Here is a 14,509-nt window from a genome sequence, read left to right as displayed (position 1 = left end):
CCGCAAAGGGAAATGAGATTACTGGGATTCATATACTCTGGGATCACACATTGCATTACATAACATGGTCGGACAGAGGGACAGAGAGTGTGTGTGTTAGGGTCATTAGAAAAATAAGCTCATATCTCTCTGGAGTAAACACAGTTTTAATTTTCCTCTTCAATCACTCCTACGCTCTGTCAGTAAATAGAGAGAATCCAAAGCCCAGCGTAGCTTCACCATGACGTCACATCAGTGTGTGTCTGCATCCCACCTCCAGATGGCACTATTTGGACTGACTGGTAAGGTGGAGCCAACACACACACACACACACAAACACACAGTGGTCCATCACAGTCAAGATTGACGCACACAAACGGATGAAGTTAAATAGTATTATATGCTCATGAGGGGCAGAGGACATCTTACAACATGTAATATGTCCAACAGCCATTATTAAACACAAACAATGAGATACAGAGAGAGAGAGAGAGAGAGAGAGAGAGAGAGAGAGAGAGAGAGAGAGAGAGAGAGAGAGAGAGAGAGAGAGAGAGAGAGAGAGAGAGAGAAAGCGACAGAGAGAGAGAGAGAGAGATATGCAAAGATATTGAGAGAGAGAGAGAGAGAGAGAGAGAGAGAGAGAGAGAGAGAGAGAGAGAGAGAGAGAGAGAGAGAGAGAGAGAGAGAGAGAGAGAGAGAGAGAGAGAGATATGCAAAGATATTGAGAGGGAGAGAGAGAGAGAGGTGCAGAGAGAGAGAGAGAGAGAGGTGCAGAGAGTTTCTGAGCGGTAAATAGAGAGAGGGATGAACAAGACTGGAGAAAGAAAAAGCCACCAAGGGTAGCGGTCATGCTCCGTATTCCGGATTGTGTGTGTGCGTGCGTGCATGTACATGTATAATGTGTGTGTGTATACCAAGAGATCCGGTCCTGTGCAGGGTGAGGTAGGGCCTGTCGCGGTCCAGGCCTGGGTTGTCTCTGCGCAGGGCAGCGGTGCGGCCAAGGTGGCCAGCGTACTGACGCAGGAAGGACGGAGCGCTGTGAGAGGCTGGGGGATGCACACTAACAGGACACACCACCATGGGCTCTGAGAGAGAGGGAGGGAGAGAGGGATGGGGTAGAAAGAGAGGGAGGAGGGAGAGAAGAGGACAAGAAGAGAAGGAGAGAGAAGGAGAGGGGAGGGAGAAAGAAGAGAGAGGGAGAGATAAGGAAGAGGAGAGAGAGAGAGAGAGAGAGAGAGAGAGAGAGAGAGAGAGAGAGAGAGAGAGAGAGAGAGAGAGAGAGAGAGAGAGAGAGAGAGAGAGAGAGAGAGAGAGAGAGAGAGAGAGAGAGAGAGAGAGAGAGAGAGAGAGGGAGAGAGAGAGAGAGAGAGAGAGAGAGAGAGAGAGAGAGAGAGAGAGAGAGAGAGAGAGAGAGAGAGAGAGAGATGGAGAGAAGTGGGGGGCAACAGGGAGAAAAGAGTGGACAGATAAAGACCAGGCAGAGGGAGCTGATAGCAGAGATATGGAAGATACAGTAGTCATGTTAGCAGAGGGAGCTGATAGCAGAGGTATGGACAGAAGCAGGTGTAGTGTCTTAGTGACAGTAGTAGTGTTAGTAGAGGGAGAAAATGAGAGCCTGCTGGATCCAGAAACAGAGGGATGAGTATTTAAAGGATAAAAGAGGACTAACAAGAAAGACAGGCAGAGAATGGAGGAAGAGAGGCCTCAAGGAGACAGGCGTGGACTGCTAAGGACAGACAGATGGACCGGCTAAGGACAGACAGATGGACAGAGCGACAGGTACTGGTACAATCTGATGAACAGGGGACAAAGAACACAGCAAGCAAATACAGGCAGGGGATGGGACAGACTGAGGGACATACATTTATGAAATGGCATGGGCAAACAACCGACTGACCACTGAGAACCATTGGTGTAGTGGAGGGTAAACGCAAGTAAACCCAGATTACCCACCTGTTTATTTTGCCCAACAGTTTACCCACCTTTTGTGGAAAAATGCATTGAAAGTATAGGGAGCGTTACTTTTTTCACCACGACCGGCAATCAGAGTTAACCCACTTATTTTTTACCACTACATCAATGTTGAGAGAGTGCACTAAATACGATCTACTTATCATGATGTGGGTGGACCAATGACCAATGAGGATGGAGATGAAACAACAACAAAAAAACTAAGACAGCAGTGTGGGTGGGTAGGTGGGTGTCTGCTCTTTTTCAATTAATCCCTAATTCCTCTGCTTCTTCAACCCCTAAATATACCCTTAAACCAGGGCTTTGATTTCCCTCTGCATTGGCCCAATTTCTCCCTGACTCTAAGCATACACTGTTATCACTGTTTCTAGAACAGCCTGTACTCCACTAAGCCAGATCTGAAGTCTGTCTGAGCAGGGCAAGAGAACAGATCCCAGATCAGCCCATAGAGCGGTGAGCACTCAGACTGTCTGTGAGTCCAATTAACACCATGGTAAATTGGGTGAACATTTACAACAGCTTCAGTGTTAGAGCTGTCTAACATGTTGACAGGTACATAGACAAAGAGAGAGAGAGAGAGAGAGAGAGAGAGAGAGAGAGAGAGAGAGAGAGAGAGAGAGAGAGAGAGAGAGAGAGAGAGAGAGAGAGAGAGAGAGAGAGAGAGAGAGAGAGAGAGAGAGAGAGAGAGAGAGAGCGCTGTGAGAGGCATACGCCCAGGCCGTGAGCAGGCAAACAGACCTAGCACCCACTCTTACACTAGCCCAAGCCAATAGCATGTACCAGATGCTCAGCAGGCTCTGCTCACACTTACTGGTCTGAGGCCAAACCACACAACTAACAACATTGGACACTTTATGGAGCACAAAGCCTTCACTATCTCATCCTGGAATATCCAAGGCCTGAGGTCATCTGCCTTTGGCCTAAAGAGCAGGAACCTGGACTTCACCAAAGAAATCAGAAATACAGACATTGTCATCCTACAAGAAACATGGTATAGAGGAGATGGACCCACTGGTTGCCCTCTATGTTAAAGAGAGCTGGGAGTCCCACCCACCAAACTACCAGGTGTGAAACAGGGAAGGGACTCAATGGGTATGCTAATTTGGTATAGAGCAGACCTAACTCACTCTATTCAATTAATCAAAACAGGAACATTTTACATTTGGCTAGAAATTCAAAAGGAAATTATCTCAAAAGAGAAAAATTTCCTCCTGTGTGCTACCTATATCCCCCCACTAGAATCCCCATATTTTAATGAAGACAGCTTCTCTATCCTGGAGGGGGATATCAATCACTAGTTTGTACTAGTTTGTGGTGACCTAAACGCCAGAACTGGACAAGAACCTGACACACTCAGCACACAGGGGGAGAAATACATACCTGGAGGTGACAGCATTCCCTCACCCACATGCCCCCCTGGGCACAACTACGACAACATAACCAACAAAAACGGGTCACAACTCCTGCAGCTCTGTCGCACGCTTGGTATGTACATAGTCAATGGTAGGCTTCGAGGAGACTCCTATGGTAGGTACACCTATAGCTCATCTCTTGGCAGTAGTACTGTAGACTACTTTATCACTGACCTCAACTCAGTCTCTCAGAGCATTCACAGTCAGCCCACTGACACCCCTATCAGATCACAGCAAAATCACAGTCTACTTGAACAGAGCAGTACTCAATCACGAGGCATCAAAGCCAAAGGAACTGAATAATATTAAGATATGCTATAGATGGAAGGAAAGTAGTGTAGAAACCTACCAAAAAACAATTAGGCAACAACAAATTCAATCCCTTTTAGACAACTTCCTGGACAAAACGTTTCACTGTAATAGTGAAGGTGTAAACTTGGCAGTAGAAAACCTAAACAGTATATTTGACCTCTCAGCTTCCCTATAAAATCTAAAAATGTCTAACAGAAAACCAAAGAAAATTAACAACAATGACAAATGGTTTGATGAAGAATGCAAAAACCTAAGAAAGAAATTGAAAAACCTATCCAACCAAAAACATGGAGACCCAGAAAACCTGAGCCTTCACTATGGTGAATCACTAACACAATACAGAAATACACTTCGGAAAAAGAAGGAACAGCACGTCAGAAATCAGCTCAATGTAATTGAAAAATCCATAGACTCTAACCACTTCTGGGAAAATTGGAAAACACTAAAGAAACAACAACACGAAGAGTTATATATCCAAAACCGAGATGTATGGGTAAACCACTTCTCCAATCTTTTTGGCCCTATAACAAAGAACAAACAGCAAAAACATATACATGATCAAATGCAAATCTTAGAATCAACTATTAAAGACTACCAGAACCCACTGGATTCTCAAATTACATTGAATGAACTACAGGACAAAATGCAAACCCTCAAACCCAAAAAGGCCTGTGGTGTTGATGGTATCCTCAATGAAATGATAAAATATACAAACCACAAATTCCAATTGGCTATACTTAAACTCTTTAGCATCATCGTTAGCTCTGGCATCTTCCCCAATATTTGGAACCAAGGACTGATCACCCCAATCCACAAAAGTGGAGACAAATTTGACCCCAATAACTACCGTAGGCTATGCGTCAACAGCAACCTTGGGAAAATCCTCTGCATTATCATTAACAGCAGACTAGTTCATTTCCTCAGTGAAAACAATGTACTGAGCAAATGTCAAATTGGCTTCTTACCAAATTACCGTACGACAGACCACGTATTCACCCTGCACACCCTAATTGACAAACAAACAAACCAAAACATAGGCAAAGTCTTCTCATGCTTTGTTGATTTCAAAAAAGCTTTTGACTCATTTTGGCATGAGAGTCTGCTATACAAATTGATGGAAAGTGGTGTTGGGGGAAAAACATACAACATTTTAAAATCCATGTACAAAAACAACAAGTGTGCGGTTAAAATTGGCAAAAAACACACACATTTCTTTCCACAGGGCCGTGGGGTGAGACAGGCATGCAATTTAAGCCCCAACCTCTTCAACATATATATCAACGAATTGGCGAGGGCACTAGAACAGTCTGCAGCACCTGGCCTCACCATACTAGAATCTGAAGTCAAATGTCTAATGTTTGCTGATGATCTGGTGCTTCTGTCTCCAACCAAGGAGGGCCTACAGCAGCACCTAGATCTTCTGCACATATTCTGTCAGACATGGGCCTGACAATACATCTCAGTAAGACAAAAATAATAAATAATAAATAATGGTGTTCCAAAAAAGGTCCAGCTGCCAGGACCACAAATACAAATTCCACCTAGACACCGTTGCCCTAGAGCACACAAAAAACTATACATACCTCTGCCTAAACATCAGCGCCACAAGTAACTTCTACAAAGCTGTGAACGATCTGAGAGACAAAGCAAGAAGGGCCTTCTATGCCATGAAAAGGAACATAAAATTCGACATACCAATTAGGATCTGGCTACAAATACTTGAATCAGTTATAGAACCCATTGCCCTTTATGGTTGTGAGGTCTGGGGTCCGCTCACCAACCAAGAATTCACAAAATGGGACAAACACCAAATTGAGACTCTGCATGCAGAATTCTGCAAAAAATATCCTCCGTGTACAACGTAAAACACCAAATAATGCACGCAGAGCAGAATTAGGCCGATACCCGCTAATGATAAAAATCCAGAAAAGAGACGATAAATTCTATAACCACTTAAAAGGAAGTGATTCCCAAACCTTCCATAACAAAGCCATCACCTACAAAGAGATAAACGTACATTTTACATTTTAGTCATTTAGCAGACGCTCTTATCCAGAGCGACTTACAGTTAGTGAATGCATACATTATTATTTTTTCCTACCCCCTGTGGGAATCGAACCCACAACCCTGGCGTTGCAAACGCCATGCTCTATCAACTGAGCTACATCCCTGCCGGCCATTCCCTCCCCTACCCTGCACGACGCTGGGCCAATTGCGCGCCGCCCCATGGGTCTCACGGTCGCGGCCGGCTGCGACAGAGCCTGGATTCGAACCAGGATCTCTAGTGGCACAGCTAGCACTGCGATGCAGTGCCTTAGACCACTGCGCCTACTTGGAGAAGAGTCCCCTAAGTAAGCTGATCCTGGGGCTCTGTTCACAAACACAAACAGACCCCACAGAGACCCAGGACAACAACAACAACACAATTAGACCCAACCAAATCATGAGAAAACAAAAAGAGAATTACTTGACACATTGGAAAGAATTAACAAAAAAACTGAGCAAACTAGAATGCTATTTGGCCCTAAACAGAGAGTACACAGTGGCAGAATACCTGACCACTGTGACTGACCCAAACTTAAGGAAAGCTTTGACTATGTACAGACTCAGTGAGCATAGCCTTGCTATTGAGAAAGGCCGCCGTAGGCAGACATGGCTCTCAAGAGAAGACAGGCTATGTGCACACTGCCCACAAAATGAGGTGGAAACTGAGCTGCACTTCCTAACCTCCTGCCAAATGTATGACCATATTAGAGACACATATTTCCCTCAGATTACAGAGATCCACAAAGAATTTGAAAACAAACCCAATTTTGATAAACTCCCTTATCTACTGGGTGAAAACCCACAGTGTGGCATCACAGCAGCAAGATTTGTGACCTGTTGCCACAAGAAAACGGCAACCAGTGAAGAGCAAACACCATTGTAAATACAACCCATATTTATGTGTATTTATTTTCCCATTTGTACTTTAACTATTTGCACATTGTTACAACACTGTATATAGACATAATATGACATTTGAAATGTCTTTATTCTTTTGGAACTTCTGAGTGTAATGTTTCCTGTTAATATTTATTGTTTATTTCACTTTTGTTTACTATCTACTTCACTTGCTTTGGCAATGTTAACTCTCTCTCTCTCTCCCTCCCCTCCCTCTCTCCCTCTCTCCCTCCCCTCCCTCTATCTCTCCCTCTCTCTCTCTCTCTCCCTTCTCTCCCCTCCCGCTCTCTCCCTCTCTCCCTCCCTCCCCTCCCTCTCCCTCTCTCCCTCTCTCCCTCCCCTCCCTCTCTCCCTCTCTTTCTCTCCCTCTCTCTCCCTCTCCCTCTCTCCCTCCCTCTCCCTCTCCCTCTCCCTCTCTCTCTCTCTCTCTCTCTCTCTCCCTCTCTCTCTCTGTCTCACTCTCTCTCCCTCTCTCCCTCTCTCTCCCTCTCCCCCTCCCTCTCCCTATCCCTCTCTCTCTCATGAACAGCTGATGCTCTGTGTTCTGACCTGCTTTTGGTCTGTAGCAGGGAGAGGAATCACACACACACACACACACACACAAGTGAAGCAGCCCACAACACTGACCGCAATGACCTGCAGTACTGCTGTCTTCCCACCAGATGGTATAACCACATCCCCACCTCAGTGCAGTGCTCTCCTACTCTCCTACTTCCACTCCGATGAGTGCTGACTCCTGCAGGATGGGATAGGGCCAGACAGATTCAGTCTGCAGGGAGGGGTCCTTATCAATACTGCCACAGTACAATCTGCTCAGCATGACTCACTGATGAGCTGCAGGTATCACTGTAGTACACAGCAATCACCACCACCGTACCGTAAATGCTCCTTACTAGGAGTACACTGGTCAGATAGCAATGACGTGCTTCCATTACATCCCCCTCCCCTCCCCTCACCACCACACCACTCCCGGCCCAGTGTACAGTGAGGATGATGATGATGAAGATGAGGATGAGGGTGATGAAGGTGTTAGGGTGTAGTGCAGTCCGTTCCATCTCTGCCATACATGCAGGATTGTTCACAATGTGTCGGTTTATGCCCCCTTTGTGTGTATTAGTCAATTTATTTTTGTTTGTGTGGTGTGTGAGTGTGAGTGTGAGTGTGAGTGTGAGTGTGAGTGTGAGTGTGAGTGTGAGTGTGAGTGTGTGTGTGTGTTTGTGTGTGTGTGTGTGTGTGTGTGTGTGTGTGTGTGTGTGTGTGTGTGTGTGTGTGTGTGTGTGTGTGTGTGCGTGTGTGTGCGTGTGTGTGCATGTGTGTGTGTGTCTCACCGTTTTCTCTGGCTGCAGAGGGCTCGTCCAGGGTCATCTGTTCGGCCAGTTCAGACAGAGAGTCGTCTACGGGCCGGGCGCTGCGTAGAGACATGGACAACCTCCGCTTGATGATCTTCATCCTGTCCATCTCAGACACACAGCCAGGGGCCCACGGCCTAGTGGAGAGAGAGACAATAATAACACATTAAAACATCGTCATCATCTTCACCATCATCATCATTAATAATACATTCAGAGCAGATTCTCATATGAGAACAGCACAGGGTTCTAAAGTGCAACCATTTTGGAATTTTAATTTAGGAGCACCAGTGTGCCTTGAAAAAGAAACCCTCCCAGATAATAATTATTGTAATGATAAGGTTTTCCTGCACCGTTGATCCCGAGCGCAGATTCGTTAGCCTCATGGTTGCACCATTACTACAGCAAAAACTGCTTGTTTCTAGCTCAAACTGTTCAAAAGATATAACCCATATTACCGGCGCAATGTTTTTTCTTCCTATCGTGGCCGTATTTTACATTCATAAACCATGTCGCTGGCCGTTCTAAAACTACTCATGGGCCGTTAACCATTTGTTTTACACCTTGTTCAGTCATGTTTATTACCTCATTAGCTAGCTAGCTAACAACCAGTATATCCAAAAAGGGATATCTTCTTCCGGAGATCAACGATCATAGCAGTGAATGAATGGTTACTTTCCACATCATCGACTTTGCCAATGGGCACCAGATTGCTATAATATATGATGTGGTTAGCTGATATGTAAAATACCTATCCAGGTGTTGTAAGATCTGGCATGCGTCTGCAACGTCTGGGCAGAGGAACGCGCACAAATCAAATCAAATCAAATTGTATTTGTCACATGCGCCGAATACAACAGGTGTAGACCTTACCGTGAAATGCTTAATTACAAGCCCATAACCAACGATGCAGTTTTACGAAAAATAAGAGTTAAGCAAATATTGACTAAAGAAACAAAAGTAAAAAAATATATATAATCATTTTTTTTTAAAGTAACACAATAAAATAACAATAGCGAGGCTATATACAGGGGGTACCGGTACCGAGTCAATGTGCGGGGGTACAGGTTAGTCGAGATAATTGAGGTAATATATACATGTAAGTAGGGGTAAAGTGACTATGCATAGATAATAAACAGAGAGTAGCAGCAGCATAAAACAAAAAGGGGGGGGGGAGTCAATGCAAATAGTCTGAGGTGCCATTTGATTAACTGTTCAGCAGTCTTATGGCTTGGGGGTAGAAAATGTTAAGGATCCTTTTGGACCTAGACTTGGCGCTCCGATACCGCTTGCCGTGCATTAGCAGAGAGGACAGTCTATGACTAGGGTGGCTGTAGTCTTTGACAATTTTTAGGGCCTTCCTCTGACAGCGCCTGGTATAGAGGTCCTGGATGGCAGGCAGCTTGGCCCCAGTGATGTACGCACTACCCTCTGTAGCGCATTGTGGTCGGATGCCAAGCATTTGCCATATCAGGTGGTTATGCAACCAGTCAGGATGCTCTTGATGGTGATCACGTTGAGGGAGAGGTTGTTGTCCTGGCACCACACTGCAAGGTCTCTGACCTCCTCCCTATAGGCTGTCTCATCGTTGTCGGTGATCAGGCCTATCACCGTTGTGTCGTCTGCAAACTTAATGATGAGTCGTGCTTGGCCACGGAGTCGTCGGTGAACAGGGAGTACAGGAGGGGACTGAGCACGCACCCCTGAGGGGCCCCCGTGTTGAGGATCAGCGTGGCAGTGTTGTTGCCTACCCTTACCACCTGGGGGCGGCACGTCAGGAAGTCCAGGATCCAGTTGCAAAGGGAGGTGTTTAGTCCCAGGGTCCTTAGCTTAGTGATGAGCTTTGAGGGCACTATGGTGTTGAACTCTGAGCTGTAGTCAATGAACAGCATTCTCACGTAGGTGTTCCTTTTGTCCAGGTGGGAAAGGTCAGAGTGGAGTGCAATAGAGATTGCGTCATCTGTGGATCTGTTGGGGCGGTATGCGAATTGGATTGGGTCTAGTGTTTCTGGGATGATGGTGTTGATGTGAGCCATGACCAGCCTTTCAAAGCACTTCATGGCTACAGACATGAGTGCTACAGGTCGGTAGTCATTTAGGCAGGTTACCTTGGCATTCTTGGCCACAGGGACTATGGTGGTCTGCTTGAAACATGTAGGTATTACAGACTCAGGTTGAAAATGTCAGTGAAGACACTTGCCAGTTGGTCAGCGAATGCTCTGAGTACACGTGCTGGTAATCCGTCTAGCCCTGCGGCCTTGTGAATGTTGACCTGTTTAAAAGGTCTTACTCACATCGGCTACGGAGAGCGTGATCACACAGTCGTCCGGAACAGCTGGTGCTCTCATGCATGCATCCGCGTTGCTTGCCTCGAAGCGCGCATAGAAGTAATTTAGCTCGTCTGGTAGGCTCGTGTCACTGGGCAGCTTGCGGCTGGGCTTCGCTTTGTAGTCCGTAATAGTTTGCAAGCCCTGCCACATCCGACGAGCGTCAGAGCCGGTGTAGTAGGATTCAATCTTAGTCCTCTATTGATGCTTTGCCTGTTTGATGGTTTTTCGGAGGGCATAGCAGGATTTCTTATAAGTGTCCGGGTTAGTGTCCTGCTCCTTAAAAGTGGCAGCTCTACCCTTTAGCTCAGTGCGGATGTTTCCTGTAAACCATGGATTCTGGTTGGGGTATGTACATACAGTCACTGTGGGGATGACGTCATTGATGCACTTATTGATGAAGCCGGTGACTGATGTGGTATACTCCTCAATGCCATCGGTTGAATCCCGGAATATATTCCAGTCTGTGCTAACAAAACAGACTTGTAGCTTAGCATCTGTGTCATCTGACCACTTCCGTATTGAGCGAGTCACTGGTACTTCCTGCTTTAGTTTTTGCTTGTAAGCAGGTATCAGGACGATAGAATTATGGTCAGATTTGCCAAATGGAGGGCGAGGGAGAGCTTTGTACACGTCTCTGTGTGTGGAGTTTATTTACATTTTTATGACTGATCTTTTGCATGTCATCATCACAAACTTGACGTTCTTAAAAGGACAGTGTACAATTTTCAGTGTAATGTATCTCAATAGGAAGATAGTGCTTTTAATTTAAATTACAGGTATTTGTATCAACATTATAGCTTTTTATAACTAACAAATGTCTTTACAGTGTTACATATGTGTTTCTACGGCACAATCAATCAATTTAAAAAATAAATTTTCTGGTGCTCCAATATTTTATGTTGTGCTCCTAACTTTTTTAAATTGGGAGCACCAGTGCTACCAACACCAGTGCTACCAACACCAGTGCTACCAACACCAGTGCTACCAATGAAAATTGTAAATGTTGGGCACTGACTGTATTAGGATTCAATCAGATGAAATAGCCCAGAGAAGAACACATTCATGAACAGAAGTGAACTGTGTATGCACTCACTAACTGTAAGTCGCTCTGGTTAAGAGTGTCTGCTAAATGACTAAAATGTAAAATGTAACTGTATAAGAGAAACCACCAATGAGACATTACCTTAAGGAGGACAGAAAAACATTGTGTCTGCGTTCCTCTGTATTCTCTTGGTGTGTGTATTAGTTTGCATGCTGTGTTTTAGCTCATATACAGCATTCCCTGATGCTCACATACCAGAAAAACACACATACACTGAGTGTACAAAACATTAAGGCTGTTCTGAGGGCAAAAGGTGGTGCAACTCAATATTAGGAAGGTGTTCCTAATGTTTTGTACATTCAAAAGTATTCAGATCCCTTGGATTTCTTTGCATTTTATTGTGTTAAAAAGTGGGATAAAAATGGATTTAATTGTCAATTATTTTTTTTATGAATACAAATTACATAACTAAAATATAGTCGTTGCATAAGTATTCAGCTCCCTGAGTCAATACATGTTAGAAACACATTTTGCATCGATTACAGCTGTCTTCTTGGTTTGATGTGAAATAATCCAAGGGGTCTGAATACTTTTTCAAGACACTGTAAATACACACACATATGGGGAATAGATAAGCCCACAAAAAAACAAAGAAAGCAACCTAACAAAGCCTGACTACATGCAGAAGAGACCCCCTGTTGGCTCCATGCAGCCAAGCCAGCTGTGCCATGACATAAACACTACTCATTACCTACAGCATTCAACACAACCAATCCATCCAACACAATCACTGGTTTACATACAGTATAGAGTGTATACTGAATGTCTTTGTGCATGGGTGAGTGTTTATGAGTGTGTGTTTGGGAAGCGGATTAAAATGTCCCCCAAAATATGTGTGCAAGCTGTTTGAGTCACAGAGCGCATATTTGTGTGTGTGTTTGGCGTGTGTGTGTGTGTGTGTGTATGTGTGTGTGTGTGTGTTTGGCGTGTGTGTGTGTGTGTGTGTGTGTGTATGTGTGTGTGTGTGTGTGTGTGTGTGTGTGTTTGGCGTGTGTGTGTGTATGTGTGTGTGTGTGTGTTTGGCGTGTGTGTGTGTGTGTGTGTGTGTGTGTGTGTGTGTTTGAGTCACTCATTCTGTACGTTATGTTTCTCTGTCTCTTGTTTCTGCCCCCTCTCCTCTCTACTGGCCTGAAGGCGACGATGTCAGAGTATTTCTGTCTCTGCTCCACTTCCCTGCGCCCCCCCCCCCTCTCTCTCTCTCTCGGCACCCTGCTCTTTGTCCGTGTCCAACCTTAGACGTTTCAACAAAAGCCATTCATTCATTCATTCAGTCATTCATTCATCCTTTCAGTCTCAGTCTTTCAGCGCTTTAGAGGCACATGCATGTCTCACAGTGACGTATTCACACACAAATCAATGCTATATCAAAACCTGGATCTTGAAACTTACTCGGTAAGACAAACCTTGTGCTATGAATGTGAATTTGAATTAATGTAACTCTATGCAATAAAACAAAAACATGATGAACTTGACACTAATTCATACACACTCTCTCACAGCAAGGGGAGAATGTTGTATTGAGACTCCCGGAGAGAGAGAGACAAGGAAAGGGGGAGAGAGAGAAGGGGAGAGAGAGAAGGGGAGAGAGAGGTTTTAATTTCAGTCCATCCAACTCTGAATTATCTGCAGTGAATAAATCCCCCCCTCATTTGCATGTTTCTCAGAGTCCATAAGGAGATAAGCATATGATTGGCTGATTGGATTAATTTCCTATGTGAACTCTGTGACCTATCGTCATCCAGGAATTAGGAGAAGAAAACGATTTTGGGTACACATGCTAATGCAAACACACACACACAATAATGAATGATTTCACCAGGCTGGTCTTATCTCTGTTGAAATACCATGAGCAGTGATGCCATGTGAATATCATTAACCAGGGGAAGAGGAAAACACACCCTTTTTCAGGGGGGTTGCATATGGGGAACTATTCGAGTGTTACAACCACTATCCCCTGGCCTAATAGGATGCTTCCACATCAGACTGTGCAGTTGTAACACCATCTATCTCTTTCACTTCAGACAAAACTCAAACCTGTGTTCCAAACAACACAACCCTGTTCAATTACTTTTGAACAAAAACCTTTGGACATATTAAAAGTCCCATGTTCATATCATATGTATAATCCAGTACTCATTCTTATCTTTAGCTAATATATTATGTAAATCATTCTCAGATTCTAGATGCTGACCAGTCTATAGCTGCTCGAGTTTGCCAGATAAGGTCTGTGCTTCCTGCTATGACATCATCTCTCCCAGACGGACTTGGTACCAGGAAGTATTTGGCAGAGGTGTGCCAGAAAATGTGGGCTATGACATGTTCTTCTGCTGACCACACATGACTCAGGCTAGCCAACACACTGGCCGTGTTCGACAGCTTCGAAGCCGTGATGTATCATGGGTAAACTGTGACTGACTGACAGATCTACAAATAATATTGAGTAGTTATTTATGATGCAAGGTAATTGTAGATCAGTCAGTCTCAACTCGTCTTTAAAGTCGGCCGCGAGTTTGAACGCGCCCATTGACTCACAACAAAGGCATAGCAGTCACAGTCACAGTCATAGAGTTTGGCCCTGTGAGCATTACACTCACAACATGGAATAGACCTACCTTGTGTTACGTAGTACACTTACCTACCTTGTGTTACGTAGTACACTTACCTACCTTGTGTTACGTAGTACACTTACCTACCTTGTGTTACGTAGTACACTTACCTACCTTGTGTTACGTAGTACACTTACCTACCTTGTGTTACGTAGTACACTTACCTACCTTGTGTTACGTAGTACACTTCACCTACCTTGTGTTACGTAGTACACTTACCTACCTTGTGTTACGTAGTACACTTACCTACCTTGTGTTACGTAGTACACTTACCTACCTTGTGTTACGTAGTACACTTACCTACCTTGTGTTACGTAGTACACTTACCTACCTTGTGTTACGTAGTACACTTACCACTGTAAATGTTGCTTTCCAACAAAATGCAAAGATGTGCAAAGTGATAATTTCTCCACAATGGCATGTACCTAATACTCTAACGTGTAATTACATAGATTATTCAAATTATAGTTACACTGGTTGGTATAAGACATACTCACTGGTTGGT

The 14,509-nt window shown here is 44.5% G+C and overlaps 1 protein-coding gene across 5 annotated transcripts in view; it reads right to left on the bottom strand.

Moving 5' to 3' along the window:
- The window catches only part of LOC121546093 (cyclin-dependent kinase 17), an 89,460-nt gene that overhangs the window by 63,297 nt on the left and 11,654 nt on the right, over positions 1 to 14,509 (bottom strand). For 3 of the 5 annotated variants that reach the window (XM_041857108.1, XM_041857109.1, XM_041857110.1), the window contains exons 2-3: positions 7,946 to 8,103; positions 894 to 1,064 (exon numbers count right to left, since the gene is read on the bottom strand). In XM_041857108.1, coding sequence (XP_041713042.1) covers positions 894 to 1,064; positions 7,946 to 8,075 — 301 coding nt within the window. In that variant the 5' untranslated portion in view covers positions 8,076 to 8,103. The remainder of the gene's footprint in view (positions 1 to 893; positions 1,065 to 7,945; positions 8,104 to 14,509) is intronic. The other 2 variants (XM_041857111.1, XM_041857113.1) reach the window with 1 other exon arrangement.

This window comes from Coregonus clupeaformis, chromosome 30 (assembly GCF_020615455.1).
Source record: "Coregonus clupeaformis isolate EN_2021a chromosome 30, ASM2061545v1, whole genome shotgun sequence".
Taxonomy (NCBI): Eukaryota; Metazoa; Chordata; class Actinopteri; order Salmoniformes; family Salmonidae; genus Coregonus; species Coregonus clupeaformis.
This window is presented reverse-complemented; position numbering and strand designations above follow the sequence as displayed.